This window comes from Heteronotia binoei, chromosome 8 (assembly GCF_032191835.1).
Source record: "Heteronotia binoei isolate CCM8104 ecotype False Entrance Well chromosome 8, APGP_CSIRO_Hbin_v1, whole genome shotgun sequence".
Classification (NCBI taxonomy): Eukaryota; Metazoa; Chordata; class Lepidosauria; order Squamata; family Gekkonidae; genus Heteronotia; species Heteronotia binoei.
This window is the reverse complement of record NC_083230.1, coordinates 94918321-94937220: the sequence shown is the minus strand read 5'-3', so window position 1 is coordinate 94937220 and position 18900 is coordinate 94918321. Positions and strand designations below refer to the sequence as shown.

At 44.4% G+C, this 18900-nt stretch overlaps 1 protein-coding gene across 2 annotated transcripts in view; it reads right to left on the bottom strand.

The window, feature by feature from the left end:
- ATP6V0A4 (ATPase H+ transporting V0 subunit a4) overlaps nt 1-18900 on the bottom strand; it is a 66704-nt gene that overhangs the window by 31186 nt on the left and 16618 nt on the right. For both annotated transcript variants that reach the window (XM_060245650.1, XM_060245652.1), the window contains 6 exons: nt 14224-14317; nt 12727-12939; nt 9916-10066; nt 6928-7067; nt 6592-6746; nt 2136-2229 (listed from right to left, as the gene is read on the bottom strand). In XM_060245650.1, the coding sequence (XP_060101633.1) occupies nt 2136-2229; nt 6592-6746; nt 6928-7067; nt 9916-10066; nt 12727-12939; nt 14224-14317 (847 nt within the window). The remainder of the gene's footprint in view (nt 1-2135; nt 2230-6591; nt 6747-6927; nt 7068-9915; nt 10067-12726; nt 12940-14223; nt 14318-18900) is intronic.

The following is an 18900-nucleotide window of genomic DNA, read 5'->3' as shown; positions in this document are numbered from 1 at the left end:
CCTGGATTTTTAAACAGATATATTTGTGTTTCTCTATGTCCTGTATAAAGTTTATATCTCTGCTACCTAATCTTAAATAGATACACACATGGCACAGCCCAGCATGGCTTGGCCCAACCCAATATGACCTGACCCAACAAGGTCTAATTTACTATGTCAGATCAGGCCCTCATAACAAATGAGTTTGACACCCCTCATCTAAAGTCTATTCTTCCACATCTGAGACCAGTCAGCAAAGAGGTTTGTTGGCAACCAATGCTGCCATCTAATGGTCAGTTACACCAGTAGCAACAATTCAGCCCAAAAGTCAGAATCTTGAATTTCTTTCAATGTCCTTCAAAAAGGCACCTGTGCTGAGGGCCTGGTGATGCATACATTTATTCAAATTTGACCCAATAATTAATACTTTAAAGGGAAATTTGTCTATCAACTAAAAAGTGTTTATTCAATAAGCACTGGCATTCGGGCTAGGAGAGAAAATTATTTGCTCAATAGACTGAAAACAATGGGGGCTGGGCCAACTCATTTCTCATGCATAAGATCTAGAGATACTTGAACTTGTAAATTTGGAGTTCTGTGGTGTTCAAGGAGACCTACTTCATCCCTTTCTGAGTTCTGTTCTCCAAAATCTGAATCTAGAAAAATCTGCTTATGGTAGTAGTATATTTGTTTTTATGGACTTTTTTTTAGCCATCTCATTTAAGACATCTGGATTTTTAATCCAGTTTGGTGTAGTGGTTAAGTGCATAGACTCTTATCTGGGAGGACCGGGTTTGATTCCCCACTTCTCCACTTGCACCTGCTGGAATGGCCTTGGGTCAGCCATAGCTCTGGCAGAGGTTGTCCTTGAAAGGGCAGCTTTTGGGAGAGCTCTCTCAGCCCCACCCACCTCATAGGGTGTCTGTTGTGTGGGGAGAAGATATAGGAGATTGTAAGCCTCTCTGAGTCTCTGATTCAGAGAGAAGGCTGGGGTATAAATCTGCAATTCTTCTTCTTAATCAAAAAGTGTTACATTATTTGAAGCCTTTAAGAAGTTTCTTCCAGTTTTGAATGGACTGACATTATCCTGTGTTGTTTTCATATCTCTCCCCAGGGCTTTTCTTGTAGCAGGAACTCCTTTGCATATTAGGCCACACACCCCTGATGTAACCAATCCTCCAAGAGTTTACAAAGCTCTTAGTACAGGGCCTACTGCAAGCTCCAGAAGGACTGCCTACATCAGGGGTGTGTGGCCTAATATGCAAAGGAGTTCCTGCTACAAAAAAAAGCCCTGTCCCTCCCTATGGCAAACTAGAAGACAAAAGCTTATTGTTCTCTCCTTTGGAAATCAGTAGAACTTAAAAAGATTCTTCCTCTCTCCTCTAAATGCCAGTGGAAATTATTGCATACTGAGTCCCTCCTCCCCACCCAGAATGCTATTCTCCTCTTCCTTTTTCTGAAGGAAACCAACACATTTCTTTTTAGACATCAAAGTTTTTTCATTGATCAACTGACTAACTTTGTTTTAAATATCAGTTGCTTGTTCTTTTTTCTGCATATGCAGACATGCCTTTTCCTCTTCCCATCAGTTGGGAAGCATCTCATCTAAACAACCATGGAAATGCAACCATTAGGGGCTATCACAGATCCCCAGCATCACATTTATCTTGGCGTTGAGTCTGGGAACTCTGATCATGTTGCTTTGTTATTTGAAACCATAACTCATTAAAAGCTTTGGCCCCCAAAACAGTTGCCATGTGCTCAGTCTCTGATATCTCACACAGTGCTATGTTTTTATCAGCTGTGTGGCAGGCAGACGTTCAGCAACAAAAGATTTTCCTAGCATAGCCATACGGGAAAGCCTTTACCTGCAGAATTCTGGCTCAATAAAAGAGGCAGAAGTCCTCACAAAAGACAAAGACGGCAGCTTTTGACTTGGGCCTACTTTCTGCCTTCTGAATAACTGCCTCTGCTTTGCTAATATCTTCCCTAAAAATGCTTGGCTGCCCTCGCTGCTGCCTTTATTTTAGGCACAAATCCCCATTTCTTTCTCAGGGCTCAATGAGTGAATTTAAGAAGATCCATGCTTTATTCCTCCTAATGATAACCCCCTCCCCTGCCAAATGCCTGAAACAGGAAGACCTCTATTTGATTACCGGATCAATGCCAAAAGGATAGGGATTTCCAGAGAACACGCCTGGCTCTTTTGGGTCCAGCTCCAGTGCCTCGTTTGCTTCAAGAATCTCGTAACTATGAGAGAAGGAAGAGAGAAATGCTTTGTTTACTCTACACTTATTTATTTTATTCAATTGTGTAGCCCGCCCTTCCTGCAGAACAGGCTCAGGGCAGGTTACATAATAAAAACAGTTAAAAACCAGTTAAAATAAATAAATTCTAAAATTACAGAGCAGAGACTAAAATGGCAAATTCTGCCTCACAAACATGGCCTATTGTCCAGGTCCAGCAGGTCCTACAGCACTGGGATGGAATGAAAGGGGGGAGGCCAATAACGTCCACTGCCTCAGCTGATAGCCTGACAAAAGAGCTCTGTTTTATGGGCCCTGTGGAATAGAAGTACAACCTGCAGGGCTCGGATCTCCAGGGGTATCTCATTCCACCAGGCAGGGGTCAGGGCTGAAAAAGCCCTGGCCCTTGTCAAGGCCAGATGGACGTCTCTGTGGCCATGTATCACCAAAAGGTGTTGGGTCACTGATCATAGAGACCTACGGGGCTCATACAGGGAGAGACGGTCCTGGAGGTATGCTGGCCCCTGGCCGCATAGGATTTTAAAGGTAAGTATCAGCACCTCGAACCGGATCCGGTACTCAATAGGTAGCCAGTACAGTTCACGCAGCACAGGATGGATGGATCCATGCCCATACAGGCGACAACGTCAATATCCATGCAGCAGCGTTCTGCACCAGCTGGAGTTTCAGAGCAGGGTCAAGGGCAGTCCCATGTAGAGAGAGTTACAATAATCTAGCCTGGAAGTGACCATTGCATGGGTCACTGTGGCTAGGTTGTGGGGGGCGAGATATGGGACCAACTCTCTGACCAGCCTAGATGGAAAAAGGCTGATCTGGCAATGGTGGTAACCGGGCCTCCATAGTCAGAGAGGCATTCTGGAATACCCCCAAGTTATTGACCCCCGAAGTGGGCATCAATGGAGCCCCATCAAAGGATGGGAGCCTGATGTGAGATGTACATGTGCGAGGTGCACACTAATCAGTGCTCAAGAGAGTTTTTAAAAATAGCATTTTCAAACTATTGCTTAGGCAAGATGCAAGTAGCATGAGATGCATGTGAGTAGGTAAAATCAATGTGACATTCAGGCTAACCTCCCCACACACCCACACCCACTCTACCTCCTTCACCTGGCTGCCTGGTTCTTGGTCCTCATGTAGTAGAAGCTGTACACAGTGTTGAAGTAGAAGCCACCAATGGCAAAATTGCCCTGTGAGGTTTAAACCAACCTCATGTTCCATTGTTTTTTGTGGTCCCCAGTTCTACAATTACCCCATTCTTTAGGGATCTGCTCAAGCCATGGTGGAGGCAGGGAAGGAAGGCCTCAGGCTGCCACCTCCCCCCACCACCATGATTCAAATTGCACTGGAGGGGCAGGAGAAGCAGCCCCCAGCCTCCATATGTAAAGACCCCCACCAACCAGCTGATCAGCAGGATCTTTAAATTACTCCGGGAGGCCAGTGGCTACTCCTGCTGCCCCTCTGGCACAATATGAATGATGGGGAAGGAGGAGACCATGGCAGAGCCCCTGGTGGCTGGTTGGGGGGCCCCACCCAGAAGTCAGGGCAGGATCTACACAGCCGCCCCCCCCCCCAAGCTATGGGCCTGCCAACACAGAAGATTCCTCTTCCGCACAGTAACACAAATCCTGCTTCAGAATACAATTGCGCCAATAAATCTCTTTCCACAGCATTTCTGCCAGTCACAGTGATGGATTAGGAATTTAAGTAGGTCCTTTTGGATTCTTTGTAAGCAACCCTTTCAAGTTCCCTCATTTCCTGTGCCAATATTGTTCTCTACAAGTTGGCACTTTGTTATTAGCCTTTCTGCTGTATTATTGATTTGTTATAGTTAAGTGTACACAAGCTTCTGTTCCCTTTCATGTTCATTCTACAATAAGCCCGTTAATTCTGTTCTCTGTGTGTAAATATATTTGTGTTACCATCTTGTGTCCTATTGTGATTATTAATAGTGCAGACCAATACAAATTTGCCTGACTCACTGAACAGTTTGTATACAACACACACACACACACACAAAGCGATTTCCACTAAGTAAAATTATTCCAGTGTTTGCCAGTTTCCTAAAAAGCACTCAACATCCAGAAGCAGAAAAACTCTGAAAACAGAGCTAGAAGGCAACATAAGGGGAGGCTTTGGCCTCTACTCCCTATTTCTTGGCCAGGCTTGATGAACCACTGGTCTGATCTTAACTTCAGTCATTGGACAATGAGGAAGAAATAGTAATTTGTACTTAAGATCAAGGCAACAGTGAGGGGCACTAGGATGTCAAATGGCTTTTAAAAAAAAGACTAGACACACTTGGTAAAGAATTGCTGATATATCACACAAAATCCATCCAGAGCTAAGCATGTTAAAATCCACATTGTCCAGAAACAGAAAAAGCATATGCTTAACTTTACCATTAAAATCACAAGGAAACCTAGTCACGTTTACTCAGAAGTAACTTTCAATGAGTGCAATGGCACTTATTTGTAGGTAAATGCACATAGCCTTGTTAGGGATGCCAACCTCCAGGTGGGACCTGGTGATCCTTCAGAATAATAGCTCTTCCCCAGACTAAAGAAATCAGTTCCTCTGGAGAAAATGGGTGTCTCTTCCATGCTCCATCTCCACATCTCCAGGAGCCTCCCAACCTGGATCTGACAACCCTAGTCCCCCTCATCCTCTATGGTGGGCCAGGGGTGACCAAGCAACGCAACTTCAAAGTATTTAATAGCAATAAAGAACCTGCAGTCACCAGGCTCATAGCTACAGGGGGCCTGTGGGGGCCCTGCCCCCTACTTCCTGGCGGGGGGGCGCAACTTGCAGCCTTCCCTCCCTGCTGGCTGCCACAGCCTCTCATGGTCTCCTCCTTCCCCAGTGATTCAAATCATGGGGAAGGGGTGTGCAGAAGCAGCTGCCAGCTTCCCTGCTCCATTTAAAAGGCACTGAGCAGCTGATCAGGAGGCACCTTTAAATCCCAACTCAGGGATGCTAGCAGCTGCTCCTGGTGCTGGGAGGGAGGTGGCAGCAGCCAGGCACTTTGCATGTTGTTGCTGCCTCCCTGCCTGCTAGACCCCCGGAATGGCTATCCACCCTGGATTGAAAGCATCCTTGTTTGCCACTACACCAACCTGCTTTCCAAACAGCATATAGAGTTGATAGTCTCCAGTTGGTGGCTGAAGACATCCCAGAGTTACAACTGGTCTGTAGGTTAACAGAGATCAGTTCCCCTGGAGAAAATGGCTGCTTTGGAAGGTGGACTCTATGGCATAATATCTCACTGAAATCCTTCCTCTCCCCAAACCTTGTCCTCCCCAGGCTCCATGCTCCACATCTCTGGGAATTTCCCTACCCAGAGCTGGCAACCCTATTCATGAATAAGGGTTTCTGCATGACTGCTCCCTGCATGCACAAAGGTGGTATCCCTCAGGCTCTTTCAAAGCACCTTTTGTTCCAAGCAGGTAGAGGAAAACCAGGGCTGGCCCTTTGATTAGGGAAGATGCAAATAGGTACCTGGAAACCCGCTAGCAGACACCATGTTGGAGATAACTAGATGGGTGGAAGGCTCACAATATTTTTTCATATAGCAGATTTAAACTATTGCCAACTGAAACAACTGAAATCCCCAAAATATAAATAAACCCTAACCACAAACTGCTTCTAGTCATGTGACAATAATGCAGTCGCCTACTGGAGACTGGCAACTCTAGAAGCTGTTTGAAAGGTCCTTTCAATCTCCATCTATTGGTTTTGCTGATGTGTGCCAAATTCTTCTGTTCCACTAACCCCATCCTTCCCTTTCTTACCCCAAGGCCAAAGGCTGTTGCTAAAAGTGGCAACCACATGAAACCAGCACCACCCTTCTATAATATCCAACAGAACTTATGTGGTATCCTGACATGATGATGTTCTGTGTTTCTTTGTCCATGCACCACATAACAGGCCACTGCTGTCAGGCTGGGGAAGGAAAATGTGGAATGTTTCAATGCCATGACAAGAAGCAAATTCCATGAAATGTTATGGAGGGGAGCACGAGGATACATAACTGCTGTTTTACGAACATAACATAAGAACATAAGAGAGGCCATGTTGGATCAGGCCAATGGCCCATCCAGTCCAACACTCTGTGTCACACAGTGGCCAAAAAAACCAGGTGCCATCAGGAGGTCCATCAGTGGGGCCAGGGCAATAGAAGCCCTCCCACTGTTGCCCCCCCCAAGCACCAAGAATACAGAGCATCACTGTCCCAGAGAGAGAGTTCCAACAATACGCTGTGGCTAATAGCCACTGATGGACCTCTGTTTTATGAGCTAGCTATATATTTTGGGTATCTTGTCTAACAAACATCCAGTTTACCACTTACGTCCATGTTTTATTGAACATGGGGGTGACATGCCAGGAAGACCCAAATATGTTGAATGACTTGGAGAAGCAATCATTGTAGATGAAGCCAGTGTAGATGGAGAAGATGCTCATGAGCAGGATCAGGTAGCGGCCACCAAAAAAGGTATTCCAGATCTGCACAGAAAGGCAATCATCACATCCAAGGAATAATTAGAATAGTACATGAGGCATGCCAATGTCCCCCCCGATCCCCCACTCTGCCCCATATTACCAGTCTTGAAAGGAATTAGTTCACCAGTCCTGGAACAATGCTTGACATTTGTTGCAAGGATATAATTTCACTCAGGACACTCACCTCATTATCGTTTTTCTGGGCTAGAAGGGATTTTTCATTCATGACCATCCAGAGAGCAAAACCAAGCATAACAGCACCATGACCGCAATCGCCAAACATCACCGCAAACAGAAATGGGAAGGTAATTACAGTGTAGGGGGCTGTGGAAAAGGGAAAAGGTTTTAAAATCTCTGCCTAAAAAGGAAGTCACTTGTTAAAGTATAATTATAACTGTTAGCATAAAAGAAAACATCCAGGTTGGATACAGCAAGCAGACTTCTACCTCTTGGACATGCTGGCCTTCTACCATGACATGTAGTGATGATGCCAACACCCAGAATTTGTGGGTGGGCCAGAAACAGGATTGCTCAGTGCGCCACTATAAACTGAGCCAAAATCCTCCTGAAGTTCAGGCCCAGTTTGTAATGTTATCAGCAATCCCTGTTTTTATTGATTGATTGAAACTGATATTGTCTTAATTGATTGATTCAAAATATTTATATCTAGTCTTATCTCCTTCAACTCAAGGTTGCTAACAATGCAACAAGAGGTTGCAAGGCTACAACACAGTGTAACAGTCTCCTCACAAAAGAAAACAGAAAAAAAACAGAAGACAGATTAAAACTGCAGGAAAATCTACCAAAAAAAATCTGAGCTTTACCCAATGCCCTCAAAAATAAACCCATTTAACAGGCCTTTGCAAATTCAGGAAGTAAAGACGCCCACCTTAACCACTTTAGTCAGCCACTCCAGAAGACTAGTTCAACCACACACAAAAAAAGACTGAGGCCTAAATGTTGCCCTGCAGAGAATCTTAAGAGAGGACACCACAAACAGAAAGCTGTTGGAGGAACACAGCTAGTGCTGGGAGTATACTGGGGAGATGTAGATGGATCACAGAAGAGGACTTTAAATTGTGATCTCAAGTAGAATCTGTAGATGGTGCTGTTATACAGAGTTGCCATGAGCTCCTTTAGGAATAAAGAAAAGCTATTTAATCAAGCTTATTTTCCATACAAGGTATCTCAAGAAGTGTGTTTTTCCACACCAGAAATTAATTCAGGATACAGAATAGGGTTGCAGTCTCTAGGTGGGGCCTGGAGATCTCCTGCTTTTAAAACTGATCTCCACCCGGTAGAGATCAGCTCCCCTGGAGAAAATGGTGGCTTTGAAGGGTGGACTCTATGGCATTGGACCATGCTGAGGCCCCTCCCTTCCCCAAACCCTACCATCTCCCAGATCCACCCCCCAAAGTCCCCAGGTATTTTCCAACACAGACCTGGCAACCCTAATACAGACTGTCTTCTGAGAACTGAGCAACAGCAATTCTACTAAGCAATGATTTCCCCTTCAAGGAGAAAATGCAACAAAAGAGTAACCATTCATGGATGGATTAATGTTATTTATAGTTCACCTTTCTCACTGAGACTCAAAGTGGATTACATGATGTAAATGAATGCTTTTAAAAGGATGATACTTTTAATCAGCGATAGGACTAGGAATTGTAAAAATCTGAAATGGAGCTGTCATCTGAATAAAGTATTAAGTATTAATAGTGATGTTTCAAAATTCAGAATGTGGTATGGCTTCAGTAGAAAGACCATGCATTTTCCTGGGCCAATCAGTTGTGATGTAGCCCTGTCTCCTGTATAAATATACCCTCCTGAACAATTTTACATAGTTTGCTAAATTCCAGGAGCATGGAAGTCTTTTTGACCTCAGGCATGCCGTTCCAGAAAATGGGGGCAGCTACAAAGAACGCATGTACAGGCTGTGGTTGATCTTGCCCATCTGCAGAGTGGCACAAGCAGAAGGCCTAGCTCAGATGAGTGAAATAGTTACGGTGGGTGGTGTTATGTATTGTGTTCATGCTGAGCTTCTATTCTTCTCTAGGATCCTAGTGCCTTCATGCTGATTGGCTGTTCTTACAGAACTGGCTAATCAGGATGTAGGACACTCCTATTGGTCATGCAAATGAAGGATCCTAGGGAAACCGATAGGATCATTTGGCGCCAAACAATAGGGGCGTGTTTGGAGTTGCTGGAGTGTATATAGTTGGCAACAGCCTGTGAGGTTCTCAGACTGTTCTGTCTGTAAAGAAAGAAATGTCTGGTTGATTCACACAGTCTGGACTCACTATTCAACCAGTGATCTCGCAGATATGAGGGACCAAGGCCTTGAAGGACTTAGTGATAGGAAATACCTTGAACTGAGTTCAGTAACTGATGAACAGTCAATGGAGTGACTGCACAATAGTTGTAATATGCATTATTTGCTTAGCTCCTAATAAAAACTGAGCTGCAGCATTCTGTTGGAACTGGAATCTCTGAGTTGATATCAAAGGGAAGCCTATGTAGAGTTCATTACAGCAGTCAAGTCTCGATCTTACTGTGGCATGGATCCAGGTGGCCAGATTGGATGAGTCATTTTTCAAGCTAAACTGAGTTGGGGGAAAACATGTTTTGCAGGCCACATTAACTTACTTCTCCAGCAGTATTTCATGCATTTACCAAAGTGGGTTCTGACCCACAAAAACTTGTACCATAATGTAGTTTTCATTTTGTATGATGCTGCAGGATCTATTGTTTTCACTGCAATGGGTATGGCTATCGGGATTAAATGTGGTACTAGAATGGGGAGACCAAGGTTCAAATCCTCCTTTTGCCATGAAGCTCATCTGGTACCTTTAGGCAAATCTCTCTCCCTCTCCATAACTATCCTCAAAAGGCTGTTGTGAGAATAAAGAGAAGGGTGTATCACGTATATTCTCCCTAAACTTCTTGAAAGAAGTGGATAAAAATTAAATGCACTGTCCAGGAATAAAAACATGTGCGCATCTACGGTACATTGCCTAATTTTCTTTTGATACATTTGATTTACCCATGCCCAAATGCTGATACATCCTTCAGACAAGCACCTTACCTGAAGCAACAAGAATCAACAAGAAGAAAGGCCACATCAGCCCAGTCTTCAAAGTAGGAAACAGTAAAAATAAAATGCTCCATTTACCTGGGTTGATCTCTCTGTAAGTTCCCACACCATAGGCATCCACAATTGTCTGGAAACCTACAGTGAACTTATTGGTCCTGTTAAAGGTAGGAGGTGCCATCTTGGTCTGGACAGCAGTCAGGATAGGGTTGATTGTAGAACCACTACGTTCCTGTAATCAGATGCTGATAACTTGGGTTGTGCTTATATCACAGTCTAAAAACTGGTCTGGCACCAGTTCAACTACCATAGAATCTACCAAAGAATCCTAGGAATATTAGAGGTTTATGAAAGGCATTTCAAATGTACTCACTGAACTACAGCTCCCAGGATTCCTTACTTTATTTGGAATAAATGCTTACTGAGGAAAGCTCTATCATAAGGGGCTAATAGAGATCATAGAACTGGTGAAGATCATAGAATCACAGAGTTGGAAGGGACCTCCAGGGTTCTGCACAATGCAGGAAATTCACAAATGCCTCCTCCTACTAAATTCACAGGATCCGCATTGCTGTCAGATGGCCAGCTAGCCTCTGTTCAAAAACCTCCATGGAAGGAGAGTCCACCACCTCCCAAGGAAGCCTGTTCCACTGAGGAACCACTCTGACTGTCAGGAAGTTCTTCCTAACATTGAGTCAGAAATTCTTCTGATTTATTTCAACTCATTGGTTCTGGTCCTACCTTCTGGGGCAACAGAAAGCAATTCTGCACCATCCTGTATATGACAGCCCTTCAAGCACTTGAAGATGGTGATCATATCACCTCTCAGCTGCCTCTTCTCCAATTCTAAGCAGTTCTAATTCTAAGCAGCCTTAAGAAGTCTGTTGAAATCAGTGCACTTAGAAATATTATTCAGTTAGAACTGCAATGCAAATCATTCAAAGTATTCATATTTTTCATTTGTCAACACCCTTCCGGAGACCATTAGGGCCTTGAAGGATCTCTCCCAATTCTGTAGGGCCTGTAAAACTGAATTGTTCTGGCTGGCATATAACATCTAAAATGGGAGAGGGCTGCCAACCTGCCTGGATCTGCCTACTGTTTATCAATGTCTTTAACACTGCCTCTAAGGCACATCAGCAGCTACTGGGGGAAAATCCCTGAAAGGAATTTTTAGGAAATTGTCTGTATTATTCTGATATATATCACCATGATGGTTTTTTTTTAAGGTTTTAACTGATGTACTTGTTTCTGATGCCATTTTAGATTGTTAGCCACCCTCCTCCAGCTCTCCAAAGAACGCTCAGATGCTGGCCACATCGAAGCTAGTAGGGCTGATCCTTGTCACAGCACGCTCCTCTGATCGTGGGGGGGCAGCGGTGCAGTGGAAGGGCTGGTGGTGGTGGTGGGGGCGGGAGCGATGGAGGGGGGGAGAGGCAAATTTAGGCATTTGTCTTGGGCACCAGGAGGGTGGAGCCCAATTCGATGGGCCCCCTCCCAGCACCTTAGGCAACCGCCTAGTATGCTTAGTGGGCGAGCCGGCCCTGCTTGGATCTGACCATTTGGGGGACAGTGCAGTGGAAGGGAGGGAGCTGGTGATGGTGGCAGCGGAGGGAGAGGTGGGGGGGAGAAGCAAATTTAGGCATTTGTCTTGGGCACCAGGAGGGGAAAGCCCAATTTGGTGGGCTCCCTCCCAGTGCCCTAGGCAACCGCCTAGTATGCTTAGTGGGCAAGCCGGCCCTGCTTGGATCTAACTTCACCAGGGAATGTGGTGGGGATCCAATCAGAAGCTCGTCTTATATGTAATCAAAGGAATGCAGGCAAGGTATGATCACCTGGTAAGCAGGTTTGCTGCAAAATTCACAGCATGCCTGCTTATAGATCCAAAGCAGCAGCTTATATGATGGACTAGTTGGAATATAATTTTTTCTATATTTAGTGAAGCATGGGTCAAACAGCTGTAAAATGGTAATGGCAAAAAGAAAATAGAAATGAAAACAGCTGATGTTAGCAAAGTCTACAGATTATTTAGTTGATGCCTGGCACATTCTGAGGATCGTGGATTTCTTTTATAAAGCTCCCACAATTACATATCGAGTTGACAGCAGCTGTTTCCTTTGTCTTCTTTTTCTCATTATAAAGACTTTCTACTGTGTAGGAATACTTGTAAAAGGTCTGGTTCAGATTTGGCCGCACGTGATGGGAAAATGTAAGATTGTGTCCACTTTATCCTGCCTAGTCAATCAACTTCTGAATCTACTGGACATTCACAAATGGCTATCCTGTTTGCATGGAGCCTACACAATCAAGTCCCAACATATGCAGACCCAATTTATGTTGTCATTAACTTACATAAAATCTGGAAATTTGGGTTTGGTGACTACTCACCCAAAGCAACCCCCCCCCCCCAACTTTTAAAAACAATAAGGAGTTCCAGATGCAGCATCTTGGTGATCCCTGGCCCTAGTGAAGTCTGGCTGTCCTCAACCAGGGCCTTTTTGGTTCTGGCCCCGACTTGGTGGAACTCTCTACCAAATGACATCAGGGATCTGATGTAATTTCACAGGGCCTGCAAAGCAGAGATGTTCTGCCATGCTTTTAGTTGAGAGCAGGAACATTTTTTTATCAGCTGGCACCCTTCTCCCTTCCCCCCTGTGTATTCTGTTTTAAGTTCCTTCTTCCCTTTCCCTGAAAATGGCCAGATAGTCCAGAATTGGATTAGAAATTTATTGGATTTCCTTTACTCTGGTATTTAAATTCTTATCAAATTATAGGATTTTAAAGCTGTATACTGTTTTATGGCATTTTACCCTTCTACATCACCCAGAGCCTGATGCAACCTGGGATAGGGTGTTTAAAAAATCGAATTATTCATTATCATCATCATCTTACCATTCCTTGATTTAGAGCCTTCTTTATCCGACCTGTGTCTGCCACGGGGAACCAGATCTCAGCAATAACACACTGCTGGGTGACATCAATGTTACAAGAGTTGAGGATGTGGTAGATGGCCTTCATTTTCTTCACCTTGATTTCCCAAGTCCACAGGTTTGTAAATGCTTGCTGCAGCAGCTCACGACGGAGGGACACTGTTTGGGTGATCACCTGTGAGGAAAGTACTGGCCTTAGGTCATACTTTTCATGAGAAACATAGGTTCAATACTCATTACAGAGTTATGACTCCAGGTTGTAATCCACACCTTTCCCATCCTTGGGGTCATTTGGCTCTGGATCCCCAATGCCTAAACTACAGCCATTGAGATCTCTCAAAAATTGCCTGAAGTATCCATCCTTGTCATTGGCACCAGGCTCTTCATGTTTCCTTCACAATTTGCCCTTCTTTACATTAGAATTCTGTGCACCAATAGCAAGAATCTCTCCCACACGCAGAAAACAAAATCAAGAATGCAATCCATGTAATATCTTACCTTTTAATAGAACCCACCCCCTCAAAAGCTGAAATTTTAAATCTGTCCCATAGAAGATTGCATGGTTCCGATTGGCTGGCCTACATAATCACTGGATTGCTTGAGTTCATCTCAGTTGAGTCCATCTCAGGGTTTGCTCAGAGGTAGTCACTGAACACTTTGATAATCATCTCTTTCTGCATTAATTGTTTTTAATGACGACACTATCTTTACATTCAAGTTCCTGACTTTCTTTAGATGCAAATTGCTACAGTCAGTTTATTAATTTAGAGTAGAAACAGGATTATGCTAAATGAAAAGCTGATAGAACAGAGCTTTTTTTGAGCAGGAATGCAGTTCCAGCTGGCTTGGTGTCGGGGGTGTGGCCTGATATGCAAATGAGTTCAAGCTGGGCTTTTTCTACAAAAAAAAGCCCTGTGATAGACTATCTGAATACCGGAACTTGGAAGTTAACAGCGCTTTTCTTCCCGGGGGAATGCAGTGGAATGGAGTTCTGGAACTTTTTAGTGGAAACAAAATTCTCAAAAAATGTTTAAAAGTTCATTAAGGATGCCCATGTGTTTTTCCTTCATTTCCTTCATGAGAGTTCCAGCACCTCATTTTCCAGAGAAAAAAGTTCTGGAAGTAAAGATGGTGTCAAATCATTAAAACGCTACACCTTTCCTTCTAATAATACAGGGTTAGTAACACCAGACTGTCACAGAGTTGCTAGAACCACCCTTATCACTTCTGGGTAGTTCTACGAATTGCCAGAAACTCTATGGTCACAACTTCCTGTAAATCTACAAGACCTTCTTTTTCTTTTTAATTTTTCTCCCTATAACAATTGTGCTCCCCCCTTTGGCCCACCAGTTTCTGTCCACCAATCAGCTAAACTTTAGCAGGCCAGGGCTACAATTGTCCAGAAAGCTCCCGCCATAAGCAGGCACATGGAACCCTAAAGATCGCTAAAGCCACCTACAGTGTTTAGATCTTCAATCCTTGTATTCACTCCATCAGCCATTTCTCGCCGTTCTGTAGCAGACTCAGGGCAGGGATACACTGTGGCACGAAATCTAGTGAAGAAAAAAGACGAAGAAACAGCTGCTGTTGTGTACAAAGGTATTTGTTCTACAGTGGATGGCCTGGCTTGCCCATAAGCGGGAGTCCAGGGGCACAAGGACATGGAGGGACACTATCAGGAAACCATGAGCGTTTTCTCACTGACCTTACTCGGGAGCGACGTCCCTCTTCACCGCGCAGCATCTGCACGGATTTCGCACTAATTGCTCCGCAGAACCCGGAAAAGCCACAAAGTCCCACGGCTTTTGTGTTGCAAATGTAAACTGGCCAAAAACCAGTTTACATTTGCGACGCAAAAGCCGCGGGACTTTGCGGCTCTTCCGGGTTCTGCGGAGCAATTAGTGCGAAATCCATGCAGATGCTGCGCGGTGAAGAGGGACATTGCTCCCGAGTAAGGTCAGTGCGAAAACGCCCCATGATATCGCTTCTGGGGAAAACTCAGAAATGACATCACACCTCTGTAGGAAGTGCTGGAAACTCTATGGTAAAAAACTGATAGTGGTGGGAAATAAGAGCTGAAGGCAGGGCATCCCCTGCTCCTGACATGAGAATAAAGTAACAGAGAAGAGAAACATGGAAAAGTGGAGCAGGAAAAAAGGTAAATACCTCCGCGAGTAACCAGCCTCAAAACAGAAAAACTATAGAAAGAGAATAAATATTTATAGCAATATGATGTGAAATCAATCACAATATAGAAGCCACACCCACACCCCAGTTTCAAAAAGGCGAAATCGTCCAAATTTACAGTGCAGAGGTCCGAGTTCTGGCAGAGTAGTAGTATTCACAGGAGTCCCAAGCTCCAAATCTTCTTTACGACAATTTGATGGAAATATTCCTGTGCAGCGAGGCACAAATACAGGGTTGTACTAAATTCCCTGTTTCACAAGAAAAGCTTCCACGAGCTGGTTCTTTTCTCACAGCAATGAAGACTGACTTCAGTTGAACCAAAACATACCGTGAGGACTTATCAGCATGGAGCTGTCAAGGTCAGTATTGCCGACCCTGGCTGGTGGTGGGTCTCCAGGGTCTCAGGCTGAAGTCTTTCACATCCTCTGCCAGTTGATTCTTCTAATTGGAGATGCAGCGGATTGCACCTGGGACCTTCTGCATCCAAAGCTGATGATGCTCCCTTGCTGAGTCGTGTCTCCATGGACGCAGAAGGTCCCAGGTGCAATACCTATGGTTGCCAATCCCCATGTGGGAGCTGGTGATTTCCCAGATTTACAATTGTCTTCCAGACTACAGTAGGGTTACCAGATCCCTCCTGACAACCAGCAGGGAATGGGGGGGGGGACTTACCAGGAGTGAGAGTGAAGCCCAGCTGACATTGCAGCGACATTTCTACACCACTTCCAATGTGATCTGGAAGAGGTATCATCACTCAACAATGTCAGGGCAACACTGTGGTACTTGGGGGAAAAAAATCTGTGGTAAATCTAGTTTCTTGATGACATCATTTCAGAGTCACGTCAGAAGTGAGGTAGACACATTGCTGCAATGTCACCTTGGCCTCTCTCTTTTTCAGGGTCAGTCCCCCCACCCACCCTCAATAGCCAGCTGATCAGCAGTGGGCCATGGGCCTAGCGGTGAGGGACCCTCACCTCCACCAGGGGAATCTGGCAATCCTAGACTACAGAGATCAGTTCACCTGGAGAAAATGGCAGCCTTGCAAGTGGACTGTATGGCATTATACTGTGCTGAATCCCACCCTTCCCAAATCCCTTAAACATGGGACTATAAAGCCAGCCAAGACAGGCTGTTGGGCATGGATGCAACATGTATAATAGACGCTAAGTCACTGACTCTGCCTTGCATGACTTCTGAATCTCTGGCCTTAGACTGAACAACTCCCACTTTGCCTGGCTTCTGGATTCCTGACCTTGGACTGAACAAGTCTGTTTTGCCTGACTTCTGGCATCTGATACTCAGAACCTGCAAACCACTACAGTCAGTTCTCATGTATCGCTACAAGGCATTGATCTAAAAATGGGTTTGTTGTAAACATTCTTGGAAAGATCAGTTGCTCTGCCAGCCATTCATAGCTTCTGGAGGTTGCCATGTTTCAGGACAATGACCAATATATGTATTTTCTATAGAGAGACAGCTCCCAAAATATGAATGACCTGTAACTAAGCAGCCAGACAAATATGCTTTTAGTTTGGAGAAAAACATGTGTGTGGGGCAAACCAGTAAATAACAACAGCAAATATAATTCCCACACCAAAATTGAAAAGAATAAACTGTTCCAGTAGAACAAGGTTGCGTTTTATCTTCCTGTCCCTTCACTCTATATGCAGAACATACCATAAGGAAGGCTGGATTAGATTTAGATGAAGGAGGAGTCAAAACTGACAGAAGGAACATTAACAGTTTGAGATATGCAGATGACACCACATTACTGGCAAAAAAAAAAAAATGAAGACTTAAAACAACTACCAATTAAGATTAAAGCAAAGAGTGCCAAAGAAGGATTTCAGCTGAACATCAAGAAAACAAAAGTAATGGCTATTGGGGAATTACACAACTTTAAGGCTGATGAAGAAACTGAAATTGTTAAAGGTTTTCTATTCCTTGATGCCATCATCAACCAAAAGGGAGACTGCAACCTAGAAGTCAGAAGGAAATTGAAACTGCGAAGGGCAGCAATGAAGGAGCTTCATGGTAACAGTGTGTCACTGAGGACCAAGATAATGCATATGATAGTATTCCCTATTGCCATGTATGGTGTGAAAGCTGGGCAGTGAAGAAAGCTGACAGGAAGAAAGTTGAATCATGTGGAGTTGGGGGAGGGTCACCAAAAAGACAAATAAGTGAGTTCCAAATCAAACCAAGCTTGACCTTTCCCTAGAATCTAAAATGACTAAACTGAGGTGATCATACTTTGGTCACATTATGAAAAGACAAGACTCACTGGAAAACACAAGCATGATAGGCAAAGTTGAGGGCAGCAGGAAAAGAGGAAGACTCAATACAGGAAGCCACAGCCCTCAGTTTGCAAGACATGGCCAAAGATGCTAACAATAGGACTAGGATTCCCAGACCTCTAATTCGGATGGGGGATCCCCTGATTTTTGGGGCTTCTGCCTGCTGCTGACCAGTGGGGGAAGCCCCATCCCCGGACAGTGACGACCCCAACATTCTGGTTTTTGGGCAAAACTCTATGGCTTGAACCCAATTTTAACCATAGAGTTAGCCCAACTCAATGATGTCACTTCCGCATGTCATCACATTGGGGACATCCCCGCCCATTCCCAGACTGCTCCCCAAACCCCTCCATCTGAGACACAATCGCATTCAGCAATCCTAGATTGTGGGGGTCATTAATTCATAGGGTTGCCATAGTTATTCTGCTTGCTATATAGCTCCAAAAAACTGACATTGTAGTAGAACGCATAGTTATTTTGCTTGTTAAATAGGGTAATAATAGGTGATTAGTGTAGGAATTTGGGCAGAGTTGCACGTTCTAAAGCAAAAGCTTATAGCAAGACCCCCAGTGTAACATCCATTCCTTCTTGTAATTACAACATGAACTTCCTTGTTCCCTCTCCTTGGCATGGGCTGCTGGTGGTAGGAAAATACACAGCATAATAATAAGGGTGCTTATCTATTCATTTATACCCCATCTCTCTTCTGAGTGGAGTCCCAAGGCTGCTTACCTCATTCTGCTCTACTCCATTTTATCATATTGGGTTGGGCTAAATTGAACTAAATATTATGGATATGAGAAGGGGAGACCTGATATTTTCAGTGGTAGCCCTATATCTAGCTACACATTTCTACCTTGTCCTTCTTTCTAAGTGCTCAGTGCTGTTTATACCGTTCTTTCCCCTTCCATTCTGTCCTCTGAACAATGCTATGAGATAGGTTAGGCTGAGAGAGAATGGCCTGGTCAGGGCTTTTTCTGTAGCAGGAACTCCTTTACATATTAGGCCGCATACCCCTGATGTAGGCCATCCTCCAAGAGCTTACAGGGACCTTAGTACAGGGCCTACTGTAAGCTCCAGGAGGATTGGCTACATTGGAGGTGTGGCCTAATATGCAAAGAAGTTCCTGCAACAACAAAAAAGCCCTGGTCCTGGTCCAAGGTCATCCAGTGCTCAGTGGGAATTTGTCTAACTCAGGGCTTTTTTTGAGCAGGAACGCATAGGAACACGGTTCTGGCTGGCTTGGTGCCAAGGGGTGTGGCCTAATATGCACACAAGTTACTGTGGGTCTGTTTCTACAATGGTGATACCAGGGGATGTGGCCTAATAGGCAAATGAGTTCCTGCTGGGTTTTTTCTACCAAAAAAGCCCTGGTCTAACTACTTGATCACACTGGCGCAACATGTCCTTGACAACACACTGCTTTCTCTCAAATAGTTATTAAGCAATTCAAACAGTGCAAGTGACTCATGATTACAGTACCAGTGCAATAATGTCTCCCAATATCCTCTGTGTTTTGCTCCATTAGGCTTGAACTGACCATCATTTGCCAAGCTAAACACAGGTAATCCCAAATCTCAAGGCAGCCCTTGCATATGTATGATTGTAAGTGCAAACGGAAGGTAATCAGTCACCCAGTTACTTTGCCTCCT